Here is a 16,703-nt window from a genome sequence, read left to right as displayed (position 1 = left end):
CCGGAACAAAAGCATGGATAGAGTGTTTGTGTGAACTAATATAAATTCAAAGTAAACATCATTACATAAAAGGGTACGGTCTTTTTTTTTTTTTAGTTTTATTCATTTCAAACGGGCGGATCCGGCCTGGGGGCCGTAGTTTGCCCATGGCTGGGTTAGAGACTCTGGCTTCCAGGGTGGGAAGATGTTGACTGTGGCAACTATCCTTTTACAAGCTTGGCTCTTCATACTAGTGAACTTGCAGGCAAAGAATAGTTACTTTACTGACATAGCTATTTATCATGAGCATCTCAGGTTGCTGCTACACAGTGGAGGCAAGAATTTGTTTGAAATCCAAGATCTTACTGGGGTATCTCTGGTTACCCTTGTCCTTTTTCTGACCAAAAATGGTTAATTTCAGCAAACATGGCTGTCAACTCAGAATACTGAAATTCTGGTCAAGAGTGTGGGTAATAGGTAATAGGTCTGGAGGAGGAAGAGGATGGGCCTCCATTATAGCTTGGACTAGCTGTATCATAAAGGACTCTAGCTTGGTTTGCTGACCATTTTAAAGGCTTTTGAGGAGGTTGGAGTGTCCACTCTCTTGACAGATTGGTCATGTATCTCTCCTATCAGGGAAGAAAGGAGGGTATTTAGTCCCAGATATAATAAGGGGTGCAGGTGGCTCTGAATGCAGCAGGGCTGAGCTGACTGGATTTAGTTTATGCACCATCTAGACTAGAGCTACACATGTGCACTGTGTTCTGGCCAGCGTGGCCCTAGCAATAGCTTGTGTTATTAAGTGGTTTGTGGCGTCAGTTGCTGCTGCCTTACTTGTGCCTATAGACTGAAGGCCTCATTGTCATGGCTTCAGTTCCTAGTTTAATTCTACTATAGTCACAAAAAGTGCCTTTTACTAGTATGCTTTCAGTCTTTAAATGTGATGAGACTTACTTTCAGGTACAGTCTGAAGTCAAGTTTTATAAATGACACATGTGCACTTGAAAAATGCATATTCTGAAGTTTGGGGAGGAGTGATCTACTAATTAGGTCAAATATGTAAATGATGTTTTTCAAGTCTCTTGTACGCCCACTGATTTTTTAAAAAATATATTTTATTGATTTTTTAACAGTGAGGAAGGGAGAGGGATAAAGAGCTAGAAACATCAATGGGAGAGAAACATCGATCAGCTGACTCTTGCACAACCCAAGATTTTTAAAAACTATTTGTTACATCAAGCAATTAGAGATGTGCTTAAAATCTTCCTCTCTGGGTTTGCATATTTCTCGTTTAAGTTCATTTGGTTATATTTTGAGCCTGGTTATTAAAGAAAATGAACATTTAGGATTGTTATAGCCTCCTGTGGTTTTGATACTTTTATTGTTATGAAATGTCCCTCTTTATGTCTCTCTGATGCTTTCTGCATTCGCAGCTATTTTTCTGATGTTAATATTTCTACCCACTATCTTATGGTTTAACTTATTTTCTTTTTTTCCTGCTTTTAGATTTAGTCTTATGGTTTGTTTTTTTTTCATTATTCTGTTTTCCCCTTCTCTTAGTTGTTAGTTATAAGTTTTACATTTGATTATTCTTTTAGTGAATACTCTAAGATGGCAACATGCAACTTTCATTAATGTCTTTTATACAATCACCTATACTTTATCAGCAATAGGACACATATTGTGTATAAGATTCTGCAGATAGAAAAAAAAAGATTCTGCAGATAGAAGCAAACATCTGATAGCTTCATCGATCTTGCACATTTTTTAATAAAACAATATAAGTATAAGTTAGCTGCCCCTTATTTCTTAAACTTGGAGCATTGCCGTGTATAATGATGTAAAAATTATATGTGTAGATACGTGATATTACCTACTAATTTTAGCTCAAGATAATTATTATTCTACTTCGGGATTTTTATTATAAAAAGAGAGGGTTGGGAGTCTGATAGATTGAGAAAAACTCGGGTGGAATCGCGATGCTTGCTAAGATTGACTTCCACACAGAAAAGAACTAACGCTTTTTATTACTATTTCTATTATTATTTTAAATAAGGCCGTCTGAGTACAGACTGCCTCCAGACCGGGAACCTTTGGGCTCCCAGACAGAGGCGCTCGCAGGCAATCCTAGTCAAGATCCGGACCGGAACCTTGGCGCGGCAACGCCGGTTTCCGGCGGGCTCCTTAGAGCGGCGAACAGCTTTGGCCCGGAGGACCATGAGAGGGCCGGAGCCGGGTTCCGAACCCACGATGGAAGGAGACGTTCTGGACACACTAGAGGCGTTGGGGTGAGTATTCCTACGAACGTCTTTCCCCCGAAAACGTAAGCTCTCCCTCGGCCTGGCTGCAGCAGTCCCCACCTGCGGGCCTCTCCCGGGCTCCGGCAGCTCGGCGCAGGCCTCCTTTCCTGCCTCGCCCCCTCCGGCGCTGACGGAGTTAAGCGGGAGGCGGGAAAAAGATCCGTTTGGGGCCTGGGGGTGGAGAATGGCCGGAGAGCTGGGGAGCGCGGCCCCTCTTCCAAACTCCTTGCCTGGAACTCCTCCGCCGGCATTCGCGGCAGTGACGCGGCGCGGCCCGGCCTGCATCGGTCCTCCCGGCACGCGCGTCCCTAGCCCGCGGGGCATATTTTTGTCCCCGTTGTTGCGGCGCCCGGGGGGCGGGGGTGTGGTGTCTCCTGCGCTGGGCGACCCGGGGCTGAATTAGGCCTCACCTGTGGCTTACTTAGGCCTCGGGAGCGCATCTCTCCCGCTGCCTTGACTGTAGAAAATGTTTTCGTTTAGTCCATTCATTCAGCCACCGTCCGTGCACTGCGTATTTACTTCTTGCTCATGTGTTCTGAATGCATCTTTATGTGCCAGGCGGAGGAAAAGCCCGTCTCAGGTGACTGCTCGTTTACGTAGTCGTGGGGGCTCCGTGGAGCGTGGTATTTACTGTTCAGAGTGATACTAGTCAGCGCTGTGGGGACTCCCGGGGTGGTACTGACGCTCCCGGCGCGGGGAGCAATATCTATACAACATAGTCTCTCCCTCAGACTTAGTCTGTTTTTCGTCGTAGCCGCTATTCTTTTCACAATGTATCTTGACCTGCACGTTGTATGTGGAATGCCCCGCCCTCATCCCAGGCAGCTTCAGGAAAACAGGCGCCTTTCTGGTCTTGATGCCAACACCATCCCACAGTGGTGTCTGGCACAATAAATCGTGGGTGAATGAATGGGCGAGTGAATGAAGAAAAGTTCAAAGGAGAGCGTGCACAGAGGTCAGCATAGGACCAGGTAGTTGAGAGTCCAAAAAACAAACACACACACACACACACGTTAAAGAGTATGGAGCCATCTGCACAGTTGCTTGCCTTCCCACTCGCTGGAGTTTCTTGAATGATTAGACTGTGCCTTTGAGGTGCTGTTGTGAAGCTTGAAACCCCCACTCCCTTTATCTTTCCCAGAAGCTGCACTTGATCCTCTATCAGTGGTTGCTTTTGGACCCTGATTAGCACCTACTTTGCAAGTGACCCAATGTTACAGAGCCCTGCACTTAGTAGATCCTGAATAGATGTTTGCCAATTGAAAGAATAGAGCCACTGATTATTTAGGGGGCTTTTTTTTTCTTCTTCTGTGAAATCCCTTGCAAATTTTCACTTAGCTTGGTTAAGGAAGTAACCAAAACAAGAAGTTAAAATACTTAATTGAAGTGCTTAGGCCTCAAACGTTTGAGCTCCTAAGTATTCTGGGTAAGAATAGTGGGATTCTGTAGTTTTTGAAAAAGGTAAAGTCTGTTCCTTTTTTGCATTCTTTATTCCTTGATTTTGTTTATATTATAGGTGCTTGAAAGATGAAGTTTGCTATAACTTTGACTTTTATTAAGGAAAATTAGTTTCAGAGTATTCAATATGGAAAGTAAAAATTACACACTTTAGAGTTGATTTTTCCTGAAATAACTGAGGACAAGAGTTTGAAGTTTCTTATAATAAAGTGTAGAAAAAAAAGTACTATCCTCCTATGTAATAAAAGGCTAATATGCAAATCGACCGAACGTTGGAATGACTCGTTACTATGACGTGCACTGACCACCAGGGGGCAGATGCTCAACACAGGAGCTGCTCCCTGGTGGTCATTGCACTCCCACAAGGGAAGCGCTGCTCAGCCAGAAGCTGGGCTCAAGGCTGGCGAGTGCAGCTGTGGTGGTGGGAGCCAGTTGGACATCCCCTGAGGGCTCCTGGACTATCAGAGGGCACAGGCCGGGCTGAGGGACAACCCCCCCCCCCAGTGCATGAATTTCATGCACCGGGGCCTCTAGTAGTTGTATACTTCCAGTAGGTGTTATAATTGAATAGTGTTTTAAAATACTGTCTATGTAGATTGTAAGTAATTTTCTATTGTGGTTGAAACATGAGATATTATGAAGGTACTTTAGTTTGTCAGGTAACTAAAGGGAGGAATTAAAAGTGGACATCTATGTGAAAGAACAGTTTAGTGATATGGTCTGTTATAAATGGTAGGGTAAAAATAGCTTAGTTTTCTCATCTGTGAAAGGAGCTGAGATTTCAGAAGTCTCTTTCAGTTCTGAGAGTCTCTGATTTTGTAGAACAGTGGATCTCAACCCTGATTGTGCATCAACATCATGTATGGAGCTTGTGAAAAAATGTTCTGGTTTCGTATATGCTATAAGCTGAGTGAATCATGATCTTTTTTGGGGATGCAGTACAAGCATGCATTTTTATTCTTTTTTTAAAATATATTTTATTGATTTTCCACAGAGAGGAAGGGCGAGGGATAGAGAGTTAGAAACATCGATGAGAGAGAAACATCGATCAGCTGCCTCCTGCACACTCCCTACTGGGTATGTGCCCGCAACCAAGGTACATGCCCTTGGCCAGAATTGAACCTGGGACCCTTGATTCCGCATGTCGACGCTCTATCCACTGAGCCAAACTGGTTAGGGCCAAGCATGCATTTTTAAAAACAAGTTTCATAGCCTAGGTTGCAAACCACCATTATGGAGAGAAGGTTATTTCAAGTAGTTATTGAGCACAGCTCTGTACTGTTCTGAGAGGTCCATGGTAAGCAAAATAGGTCCCTGTCCTGTGGAGCTACAGTCTAGTGGAGAAACAGACATGATCACACAGATATTTATTAACTCTGATAACAAGTGTTTTAAAGAAAAAGAGCAGGATGACATAACATGACAGGAGGACCTATATAGTCTTAGGGAGGTTAGTTACAGTTCTGAGGAATTGGTATTTGAGCTGAAAAAGAAAGGGTGACTAGGAGTTAACTAGGAGACGTTGGATTGGAAGGGAGGACAAAGGTGTCCTTACAGTGAGAACAAGAGGAAAGAAGCATGCTGTATTAGAAGAACTGGAAGGAGGCTAAGAGGCCGAGGGCAGAGAGCAAAGGCCAGAGTGGTGAAGACTGGATTGGAGAGTTAGGTGAAGACTAGGGCATGCGGCACCTTTTAGACTCTGTTGTGGTTTTCTTATTTGTCATAACGGCAATGGGACATGATTGAGGGCTTTATTTATTTACTTTTTAATCTTTATTGTTGAGAGTACTGTATTACAGATGTCCTCCCCCCGCCCACTGCCCCCCTTTTCCCGGAATCCACTCCACCCTAGGCCTTCATCACCCTATTGTCTGTGTCCATGGGTAATGCATGTATGCATGTAAGTTCTTTGGTTAATCTCTTCCCATGCCCCTTTCCTCATTTCCTCTGAGATTCCTCAGTCTATTCCATGTTTCTATGCCTCTGGTTCTATTTTATTCATCAGTTTATTTTGTTCACTAGATTCTTTCTTCATTTATTTTTTTATATTTATTGCCATTTTACTGTTCATATTTTTTATCCTCCTCCTCCTCCCCTTTTCTCCTCCCTTCTCCTTCCTCCTTCTTCCTCTTCTTAAAGAATACCCTTCACCATTTCATGTAATACTGGTTTGGTGAAGTGAACTCCTTTAGCTTTTTCTTGTCTGTGAAGCTCTTTATCTGACCTTCAATATTAATTGATAGTGTTGCTGGGTAGAGTAATAATCTTGGTTGTAGGTCCTTGTTATTCATCACTTTGAATATTTCCTGCTAATCCCTTCTGGCCTGCAAAGTTTCTGTTGAGAAATCAGCTCAGTCACATGGGCACTCCCTTGTAGGTAATAACTGCTTTTCTCTTGCTTTTAAGATTCTCTCTTTACCTTTAACCTTTGGCATTTTAATTATGATGTATCTTGGTGTAGGCCTCTTTGGGTTCATCTTAATTGGGACTCTGGCTGCCTGCAGACAGGGGACCAGGGGCCGCAGTGGGAGGGCCCAGGTGGGGGCATGGAGGATGGACCAAGACCCACCCCTGTGCCCAACTCAGCCTCGCAGCTCACAGTTCCTTTCAAGGTACACGAATTCATGCACTGGGCCCCTAGCCTCTTCAATAAATAATGTTTCAAAAACTGGACAGCCACATGCAAAACCCGCCCCTACACAAAGTCTCAGTGTGTCTTCTTCTTTAATTCTCTAGCTGTAGAACTTCTGTTCAACCGGATTTCAGGCGGTTCTGAGTGATGGTTGTTATGTAGCTTAGTTGTAATTTTGATGTGGTTGTGGAAGGAGGCGAGTACATGTCATTATTTTTTCAAATAGGTTTTCAATTTTCTTGCTCCCTCTCTTCTCCTTCCAAGAGGGCTCCTGTAGTTGTAATTTTGATGTGGTTGTGGAAGGAGGCGAGTACTGTGCTTACCTATGCTACCATCTTTATGATTGAAGGATTTTAAATAAAAAAAGGAGTGATTAGATGTCTAGTTTGAAAAGTTACCTCTGTCAGCAAGGTGGAGAGTGGATTGGAGAATTTAATTAGTATAGGCAAGAAGTGATGGTTGCTTAGTGGCAATGGATATGGAAAGAAGTGCATTTATAGGGCTTAGTAATTGGTTGGATATTAGAGCTGAAGGAGATGATGGATGGTATCAAGGATTCATTTCTGCAATAGGCATTTATTTAGCACCAAAATGAAATATATATTGAAATATAAATTGAATAGGGAAGAAAGTGAAGACAGCAGAGAGCTAGTCAATGCAGAGAATGTGGAGGAACCAATGGAATGGAGGTAGAGATGATATTAAAGAGTAGTTGTCGATGATTGGTCAAAAGAGCAAGCTGAAAGGATAGATAGTAGGTTGTGGTCAGGAAGTGAAATATTTGAATTAATGACAAAAAAAGAAAAAAGGAATGGAAAGGAAAAGAGAGCACAGGAAATTTTGGGGAGTACCCAAGAGATTGGTAGATGAAAATTACAAGAGAAAGAGGATGGCAAATCTGACTGGCTTGAACCTGGAGAGAGCAGGAGATATTTTTAAGAAAATGAGGGAGCAATGATACGGATGCTATATTGGGAAGCAAGGAGGACAAACCCTGCCATTGAGAGAGTAAACTAGCCAAAGCTAGAGGTGGTAGGGATAATTTTTCTGAGAAGAGATTGACAGTATAAGAGAGTTGCTGTTTATGAATGGAACATAGTGGAAGAATTTGGGAAGCAGGGAGAAGTGGAGAACAGGATCAGAGGCAAGCCAATAGGTTGGGCAGATGACAGGGGGAAGGATCTCATGTTTTATACTAGTATATTGGCTAATAAAAATAGAAAACAAAGTAAATTAGGATCTGGCTGTGTCTTTGTGGAGGTTTGCCAATGGCCCTAACAGACTGAAGATTGGATCACACAGTTTGAAGTGTCAGGCCAGCAGCTATGGTTCCACTGTATGGAGGACTCCTGGGGGAGGCTGGGCCTAGGGGAGGTAGCTCCAATGGTTGGAATAAGAGTAGCACTTTCCTAAATAAGAATATATAGAGCAAGCTAAGAGCATAATAATAATACCTTTTAGGACATTATGGCAATTAAATGAGGCAATATACATAAAGCACATAACACTGGCCTACTATAAAAGCAGTTTATAAATTTTAGTTGTATTGTGATTGTTATTAGATGTTAGGTTTGTTAAATGCATTTTTTTTTTCTTCTTTATATCGATCTGATGAAACCAAAGGCATTAAGGATTGTGGGGTTTTCTCCCTTTAAATCAGTGGTTCTCAACCTGTGGGTCGCGACCCCTTTGGCGGTCGAATGATCCTTTCACAGAGGTCGCCTAAGACCATCCTGCATATCAGATATTTACATGACGATTCATAACAGTAGCAACATTACAGTTATGAAGTAACAACGAAAATAATTTTATGGTTGGGTCACAACATGAGGAACTGTATTTAAAGGGTCAGAGGTTGAGAACCACTGCAATTCTTTATTTCTGGTGATGTAATCAATTTTGTTGAATTGTGGTTGGCATTTGAGTGAAAATAGCACCAACTATACGAATTAGATACATTTATTCAGGAGTTTATGATTATTGCAGAAATGCAAGCAAGTAGGGGGAAATAAAGATGTTTACGATTAAATCTCAATGAGAGGCACTGTAAGACATGGAAGAAAGGTAACTGCGTAGAGGAACCAGTTTTGGCTAGAGGAGCAAAGACAATGGTCTAGTGACTAGACCAGTGATGGCGAACCTATGACACGCGTGTCAGAAGTGACATGCGAACTCATTTTTTTGGTTGATTTTTCTTTGTTAAATGGCATTTAAATATATAAAACAAATATCAAAAATGTAAATCTTTGTTTTACTATGGTTGCAAATATCAAAAAATTTCTATATGTGACACGGCACCAGAGTTAAGTTAGGGTTTTTCAAAATCTGACACACCGAGCTCAAAAGGTTCACCATCACTGGACTAGACTCTAGTCCTAGCTCTGCCTTTACCTGATTGCATAACTTAGCCAGGTTATTGACTTAGTTTCCTTAATAGTGTAGGCAGAAGTTTATAGTTCATATGGAACATTTGGGGTCTTAGTTGGGTTTAAATTATTATGTCATCATCTAGTTATTTTCTGACCCAGAATTAGGATAATACTAACTTCAAATTATTGCTGTAAACTATAATGAATTATAAATAAATATTTTATAAATATGAGTATATGTATTTATAAATATAAACATAAATATATATATAACTAGCACTGTGCCTGGCCTAGTACTTATAAAGCAGGTATCCTAACCTCATTAACCCTTAATTTCTTACCTGTAAAATGGGGATTTGAAAATATCATGAGATATGACCAGAGAATTCAGAGAAAAGGAAATGCAAATGGCCTATAAACATGTGAAAAGATGTACAGCTTTGCTCATAAGAGAAATGTAAATTAAAACTATACTGAGATATCAGATAGTAAAAAATCCAAATGTTTGACAGTTGTGGTGAATTATGAGGAATGGGTACTTACACAACCCCTGTAGAGGTAAATATAATAGTATCCAGCAAAATTACATATCCATTTACTCTTAGACCTAACAGTCCCAATTCTAGGAATCTATCCCAGATATATACTGACAAAAATCTGCCAGTTTTTATAATAGGAAAATGATGTACTAACCCAAATATCTTTCAGTAAGGGCATAGTGAATAAACAAAAACGATTGAGTGGTATTTCTGTTGATCTCTAGTATATGTAAATATGTGTATGTGAATATATATGTGCTTAAAGCACGGAATAGGACAGTATGTAGTAGGCTGCCTTTTATCTAAAAAAAAGGAAAAGTATATGTTTGTTTTTAAAAACATTGTGGAATGACATTCCAGAACTAATAAATGTGGTTACCTTTGGGGGAGGGAGGGAACCAGAGTAGAGGCAACACAGTTGAGATTGTTAAGTAGGTTTGTCTGAATGTACCTTGTTTTGTAAATTAGACTTTGAAACCATATTAATGTCTTACATAATTATAAAGCAAAATTAAAAATGAAATCAGAACAAAACAAGAGACAATTCTAAATTTTAAAGCAAAATGAAACAAAGGTCTGTTGATATGTTGAGTAGGTGGTTTAATCACAGAAAGGAATTTTTAAAAATATATCCTTACTGGAATATATTCTAAAACCTAAAAACATAAATTGTTTTTAATGATTTTGTTGTTAGTAAAATGCTGATTTTCCTACTCTGAAACTATATGTAGCTTATATTTTTTACTAGGATTATGTAAATGTTATTAGAAACCATATTTTTTATTGAAAATAGATAAAAATAGTAAAAACCACAATTTTAGAGAAAATAGATAAAAATACAAAACAAATTAAGTAAAAAAACCCACAATTCTAAGTTTGAATTGGAAATAGCAACGTGAAATCCTGATGTAAGTTCTTTGAAAAAGCTGCAGACACAGTGACTAAACTTTACTACCAGGTTGTGTACTCTACATACCATTAAAAACAATCAGGGCTTCTTGGAGAAATGGCCAATAACAAGTACAGGACAAGAACATCTTGTCAAAGAAATCAAGGAAAGTATTTGAAGAATTCTGGGGATAAATCAAATAAGAATGGCCTCTCATTAACCAAAGGTAGGACTGTTTGAAAAGAAAAATAACTACAGTGGATTAAAACTCATGAAATATGTTAAAATCTATGTTTATAATGTGAAATAAAAGCTCAGTTGCAGAAAGAGGAATAAAGTAAAAAACATCTAATTCAATTAAGATAATTTATAAGATGGTTAAAAAATTTAAGGTACTATTCAAGTAAACTTTGTAGCAGTGTTTGAAAGTATCCTATATAATAAAGGTAATATGCAAATTAACCCTCACACCAGGGTTCCTCAAACTTTTTAAACGGGGCCAGTTCACTGATCCTCAGACCGTTGGAGGGCTGGACTATAGTTAAAAAAAACAACTATGAACAAATTCCTATGCACACTGCACATATCTTATTTTGAACTAAAAACACAAAACGGGAACAAATACAATATTTGTATTTGCATGTGGCCCACGGGCCGTAGTTTGAAGACCCCTGCCTCACACCATCACAAGATGGCTGCCTACAGCCAGGCCAGCAGGGGGGTTAGTGAGGGACAACCAAATGGCTCAACAGCAGGCTGTGTGGGGCGACTAGGCCGGCAGGGGGGTTAGTGAGGGACGACCAAATGACTGAATAAGCAGGCTGTGTGGGGTGACCAGGCCAGCAGGGGTGGGGGGGCATGAGGGGTGACCAGGCTAGCAAGGTGGGGAAGTTGGGGGCAACCAGCCCAACAGAGGGTGCAGTTGGGGGCGACCAGGCCGGCAGAGGGGAGCAGTTGGGGGTGACCAGGCTGGCAGGGGGGTAGTTAGGGGCAACCAGGCCAGCGGGGAGTGCACATGGGGGTGACCACGCCAGCAGGAGGGGCAGTTAGGGGCGAATCAGGCTGGGAGGGGCGGGCAGTTAGGGGTGACCAGGCAGGTAGTCTGGTAGGCGATTAGGAGCCAGTGGTCCAGGATTGTGAAAGGATGTCTGACTGCCAGTTTAGGCCTGATCTTGGAGAGGGTGCAGGCTGGGCTGAGGGAAACACCCCCCATGCACAAATTTTGTGCACCGGGCCTCTAGTCTACAAAAGCTCAGTGACTGAACAGCAGAACAACCAGAACAACTGGTTGACCAGTTGCTATGATGTGCACTGACCACCAGGGGTCATGTGCTCACCACTCAGCTGATTCCCACAGGCCACGCCCCCCCACCAGTGCATGAATCTGTGCACTGGACCTCAAGTAAAATTATAAAAGAAATGGTTTAGGTTAAAATGATCTCATAGGTCAGTAATGGCGAACCTTTTGAGCTCGGCGTGTCAGCATTTTGAAAAACCCTAACTTTGGTGCCGTGTCACATATAGAAATTTTTTGATATTTACAACCATAATAAAACAAAGACTTATATTTTTGATATTTGTTATATTTAAATGCCATTTAACAAAGAAAAATCAACCAAAAAAATGAGTTCGCGTGTCACCTCTGACACGTGTGTCACCTCTGACATGCGTGTCATAGGTTCGCCATCACTGTCATAGGTTTTTTTCAACTTTAACTTTTTAAATTTAAAATTTGCATCTGTTTTGTCACTACTTCCTTTTTTCTTATTCCTTTATACAGTATAATTATTAGACTTAGCTCTATTTGACTTTATATATGTAATGTTTCTCTTAAAATTGGTTGATAGTTTTACTAAAAGATGTTAAAATATCGGGAAAAAGCCAAATGTTAATTATATAGAGCACAAATCAGTAAACCATTTCTATAACAGAGCAGATAGTAGAAATTTTAGGCTTTGCTGGCCATGCTATCTCTGTCACAATGACTCGATTCTGCCATTGCAGTGTGAAAGCAGCCAGAGGCAGTCTGTAAATGGATACGTTTATCAGATGTACTCTGATAAAACTTTATTTACAAAAATAGGCAGTAGGCTGTGATAAAGAATATGAGGTTTTTGTTAATTGTTAACCTTTTATGTCTTTCTTTCTAGGTATAAGGGACCACTGTTAGAAGAGCAAGCCCTTACCAAGGCAGCTGAGGGTGGACTATCTTCACCTGAATTTTCAGAGCTCTGTGTTTGGTTAGGCTCTCAAATAAAATCATTATGCAACTTGGAAGAAAGTATCACTTCCGCTGGTATTGCCATTGTGTTTTATTTACTTTTTTGTTTAATAGTAAAATGAAATGATAGCTTATGATTTACAGTTTTATTTAAAATGTACTAGAAAAAGAAAAATCTATACAAAGAAAAATCATTGATATTAAGAACTTCAATATATTGTATTAAATATCTTTGCATTAAATGCTATATTAATCCAAAATTCATTCTTAAAATTTGTATAAGATTACAAACAAGACAGTTTTTCTGCTGTCTTAACCTTAGTATTTTTAAGAAAAAGTAAACTCTGAATTTGGTTATTTAAGAAGTTTAATATTTGAATCCTGCTTATTTTGGATTAAGATGGGTTTTTTTTTTTTAAGTACATGTAATCCCTAATTTAAGTTGTATTACAAAGCCTATAATTCAGGACATGGATTCACATAGGAATGATCTTATAAAATATTCCTGTACTTGTTCATAAAGTTTAATGCATTGCTGTCTTGGTAACTGGAGTCATTGTGGGTCTTTAGTAGAATTTCAGATGGTGTAATAAAATGAAAAAATAAATTATTGGGCATTTGCTAGGGGATAAAGTAGACTTCACTTTTGAAGCTGTCTTTAAATTTTTTTTTTTCTTGCCATATCTAATAGAATTCCCTCGAAACTAAGTAAGATAAGCTAAATTCAAAATACATGACACAGGCTCCCGTATAATTAGGTTATGAAAGAAAGATAAGCAATGAGGCTTAATTAGATGACTGCATTTGTGATCTGAATCCATAGAAATATCATTTGCTCTGAAGCCAGTTAATAATTATAGTCATAATAATGTTTTTAATATTTTTATTACTCATACAAAAATATTCCCATTTTATCTGCTTTATGAAACATATATTGGAAAATACTAATTAAATTTAAATATAAAAATATTTATAATCATAATTACATATTTATATTCTTAAATTGATACTTATGTTTCTGAATTTAAGTGTGACTTTCTAAATGTAGAAATTATTTGGTTACCTTTACCTAAGCTTTGGGGTCACACATGTAAGAATTAAATGTCAAAAGGAAAATTTAGAATTGAATGTGAACTTGTAGATTTTATAGTATCAGATTATATGGTAAATACTCAGTAAATGTTTTGTGATTTTTCTTTTTTAAAGGGAGAGATGATCTAGAAAGCTTCCAGCTTGAGATAAGTGGTTTTTTAAAAGAAATGGCATGTCCATATTCTGTCCTCATATCAGGAGATATTAAAGAGCGTTTAAAAAAGAAGGATGACTGCTTGAAACTTCTATGTAAGTTCTTTCTTTGAACATTTAAATGCATGTATTTGATCCTTGTTTTAAATTTTTAAGTCAAAATTTATGAAATTTTATTAATGAAGCATTAGATATCTTATATATTTAAAAGATTTTAATATTTAACTTAAAATATGAAGATGACTCGGATATTTATATAAAGGTAGTATAAATTCTAATGAATTCTACTAGTGTAAGATTTCTAACACTTAAGATTTATTTGACTTGTTTGTGATTTATGTAGTATTTTAATAATTTTTTCCTTCACTTAATGAATCTCCTAGCATTTGTGACTAGGTGGCTAAAACTGGTCATCTCTAAAGTTCTATCCTATACTAATAAAAGATAAACATGCAAATTGACCATACTTTCGCTATGCCTTAAGCCATGCCCACCAGCCAATCAGAGCAACTATATGCAAATTAACCCAACAAGGATGGCGGCCGGCAGCCACAGAGCTGGAGCGAGCAGGAGGCTTGCTTGCTCCAATGATGGAGGAAGCGGATGGGAGCTTACGTCGCCGGGGGGCTTGGCTAGCCTGAAAACGGCCCTCAGCCCCTCACCCAGACTGCCTAGGCATCCCAGTAGGGACCCCCCATTCTAAAGGGGGTGTGGCCAGCCTGAAAACAGCCATCAGCCCCTCATCCAGGCTGGCCAAACTTCCATGGGGTGAGGGTCCCCACTGGGGTGGACATCCTCCGAGGGGTCCCACACTTCAAGAGGGCATAGGCCAGGCTGAGAGACCCCCCGAGTGCACAAATTTTTGTGAACCGGGCCTCTAGTTTAATCATAAAATTCTTTGAAACTAGGCTACTAAGCAGATTATTAGATCTTGCTTTAGTGATAGTCTTTGAGTTATAGTGGTAGATTCAGAAATATGTGTTGATCATTTACTATTGTACCAGAAACTACTCTAGGCATTAGGGGTATATCAATTTAAAAAAAATTGCACCCTTGGACCACAAGAGTTCTAGTGAGTGTGGCCTGTTTTTCATTTTTTAAAATTTGTATTTATTGATTTAGAGAAAGAATAAGAGGGAGAGGGAAGAAAGAGAGAGGTATCAATTTGTTGTTCTACTTATTTACACATTCTTTGGTTAATTCTTGTATGTGCCTTGACTGGGGATTGAACCCACAGCCTTGGAATATCAGCACGATGCTCTAATCCAGTGGTTCTCAACCTGTGGGTCGCGACCCCTTTGGCAGTCAAACGACCCTTTCACAGGGGTCGCCTAAGACCATCCTGCATATCAGATATTTACATGACGATTCATAACAGTAGCAACATTATAATTATGAAGTAGCAACGAAAATAATTTTATGGTTGGGTCACAACATGAGGAACTGTATTTAAAGGGCCAGAAGGTTGAGAACCACTGCTAATCAATTGAGCTATCTGGCCTGGGCAGGTGTGGCCTGTTTTCATCAGGGGTTAATTTGGAGTAAAATTACCCTATATCCAAACAACCATCATTAATAAAAATCCATTTATTTGCACTGGGTCCCTTCAAAACTTTTTTTAATTTTATGCTCTTTTGAAAGTTCTGCAAACAATGACCATTTGAAAGAATTTTTCTAACATCTGTTATTGAAGATTTCTGTTGTTTTAGGTTGTACCATTTATAAAAAGATCCATGTGATGATATATTCCTTGTAGGCTCTAGTGTTAGTAATGTTTGTTGCACTAGAGCAGGAATTGTGTGTGTTTAACTAGTGATGATGCTAGAAGTGTTGACAGTTGAATTACCTTGTGTGTTGGGTGGAATAAATATTATGTCTTCCCCCTTATTTCTTATACTATTTTCCCATCTTCCTTCCATTCAGTGTGAGTCACTGACTTAATGTACTATTGTTATTAATGGGGGGGGGGGGGTCATAGTATCCCTTAGGTATATTGGAATAGAAAGGAAGCCAAGAAGCATGGCCTAGGGCAGTGATTGGCAAACTCATTAGTCACCAGAGCCAAATATCAATAGTACAATGATTGAAATTTCTTTTGAGACCCAAATTTTTTAAATTTAAACTATATAGGTAGGTACATTGTTATTAACTTAATTAGGGTACTCTTGAGCTGGCCTTTGCTAAAAACATCCTCAATCTGATTGAGGTACTTTCGCTGAGGTCGACCCCTTCCAACTCTCCCATCCACACTCCTCTTGTAGCTAGTCTCACTCAACTCGTGCGTGCCTCTCCCGTGCTGCGTATCCCGCGGCCCCCCTGTGCCGCGTCTGACCGACACCCCCCACTTCTTCTAACGCCACTTCAAAATAGACTCGCCCGGGCCAAAAACCGACTTCTACACATGGGCTGCGATTGGCACGTGGTATTTTGTGGAAGAGCCACACGCAAGGGGCCAAAGAGCCGCATGTGGCTTGCGACCCGCGGTTTGCCAACCACTGGCCTAGAGGAACTTGCATGTTCTTTATCCCAGTCATTGAGAACTATGGAATTCATCATGTTTCCCTTTTTGCCTTAACTGTGAAGAAGCTCAGCAATAGGTTTCTTCAATAGGTAAGATAGGCTTCTGGTGCAAGTAATAGTAAAGAGGAGATAGAGGAGAAGTTGGTGTAGCTTTTCTGATTATGAAAATACATGGTTGAGGGTGGGGTAAGTTGGACAGTTGGTGTTAAAGGGGTACAGAGTTTTATTTTTTTTCAATTAAATCTTTATTGTTCAGATTATTACATTAGTTACTCTTTTTCCCCCCATAGCTTTCCTCCACCCAGTTCCCACCTCACCGTCTGCCCTTACCCCTCCCACTGTCCTCATCCCTCTGACTAAGATTGTTGTCCAGTCTATTCCTGCACCCTCAAACCCTTGCCCCCTAAGAATTATCAGTCCACTCCCTTTCTATGCCTTTGGTTCTATTATATTCACCAGTTTACTCTGTTCATCAGATTTTTTATTCACTTGATTTTTAGATTCACTTGTTGATAGATATGTATTTGCTGTTCATAATTTTTATCTTGACC

General features: G+C 39.7%; 1 protein-coding gene across 1 annotated transcript in view; it reads left to right on the top strand.

Moving 5' to 3' along the window:
* Window positions 1-2,103: 2,103 nt before the first annotated feature.
* Window positions 2,104-16,703, top strand: part of FAM98B (family with sequence similarity 98 member B) — a gene marked incomplete at its 3' end in the record, with an annotated part of 76,698 nt that continues 62,098 nt past the window's right edge. The window contains exons 1-3 of the mRNA XM_015557611.1: window positions 2,104-2,267; window positions 12,317-12,462; window positions 13,594-13,728. Of these exons, the coding sequence (XP_015413097.1) occupies window positions 2,197-2,267; window positions 12,317-12,462; window positions 13,594-13,728 (352 nt within the window). The remainder of the gene's footprint in view (window positions 2,268-12,316; window positions 12,463-13,593; window positions 13,729-16,703) is intronic.

The sequence above is a fragment of the Myotis davidii genome, unplaced genomic scaffold, assembly GCF_000327345.1.
Source record: "Myotis davidii unplaced genomic scaffold, ASM32734v1 scaffold46, whole genome shotgun sequence".
Lineage (NCBI taxonomy): Eukaryota > Metazoa > Chordata > Mammalia > Chiroptera > Vespertilionidae > Myotis > Myotis davidii.
The sequence above is the reverse complement of the archived record's forward strand: the minus strand, read 5'-3'. Positions and strand labels throughout refer to the sequence as shown.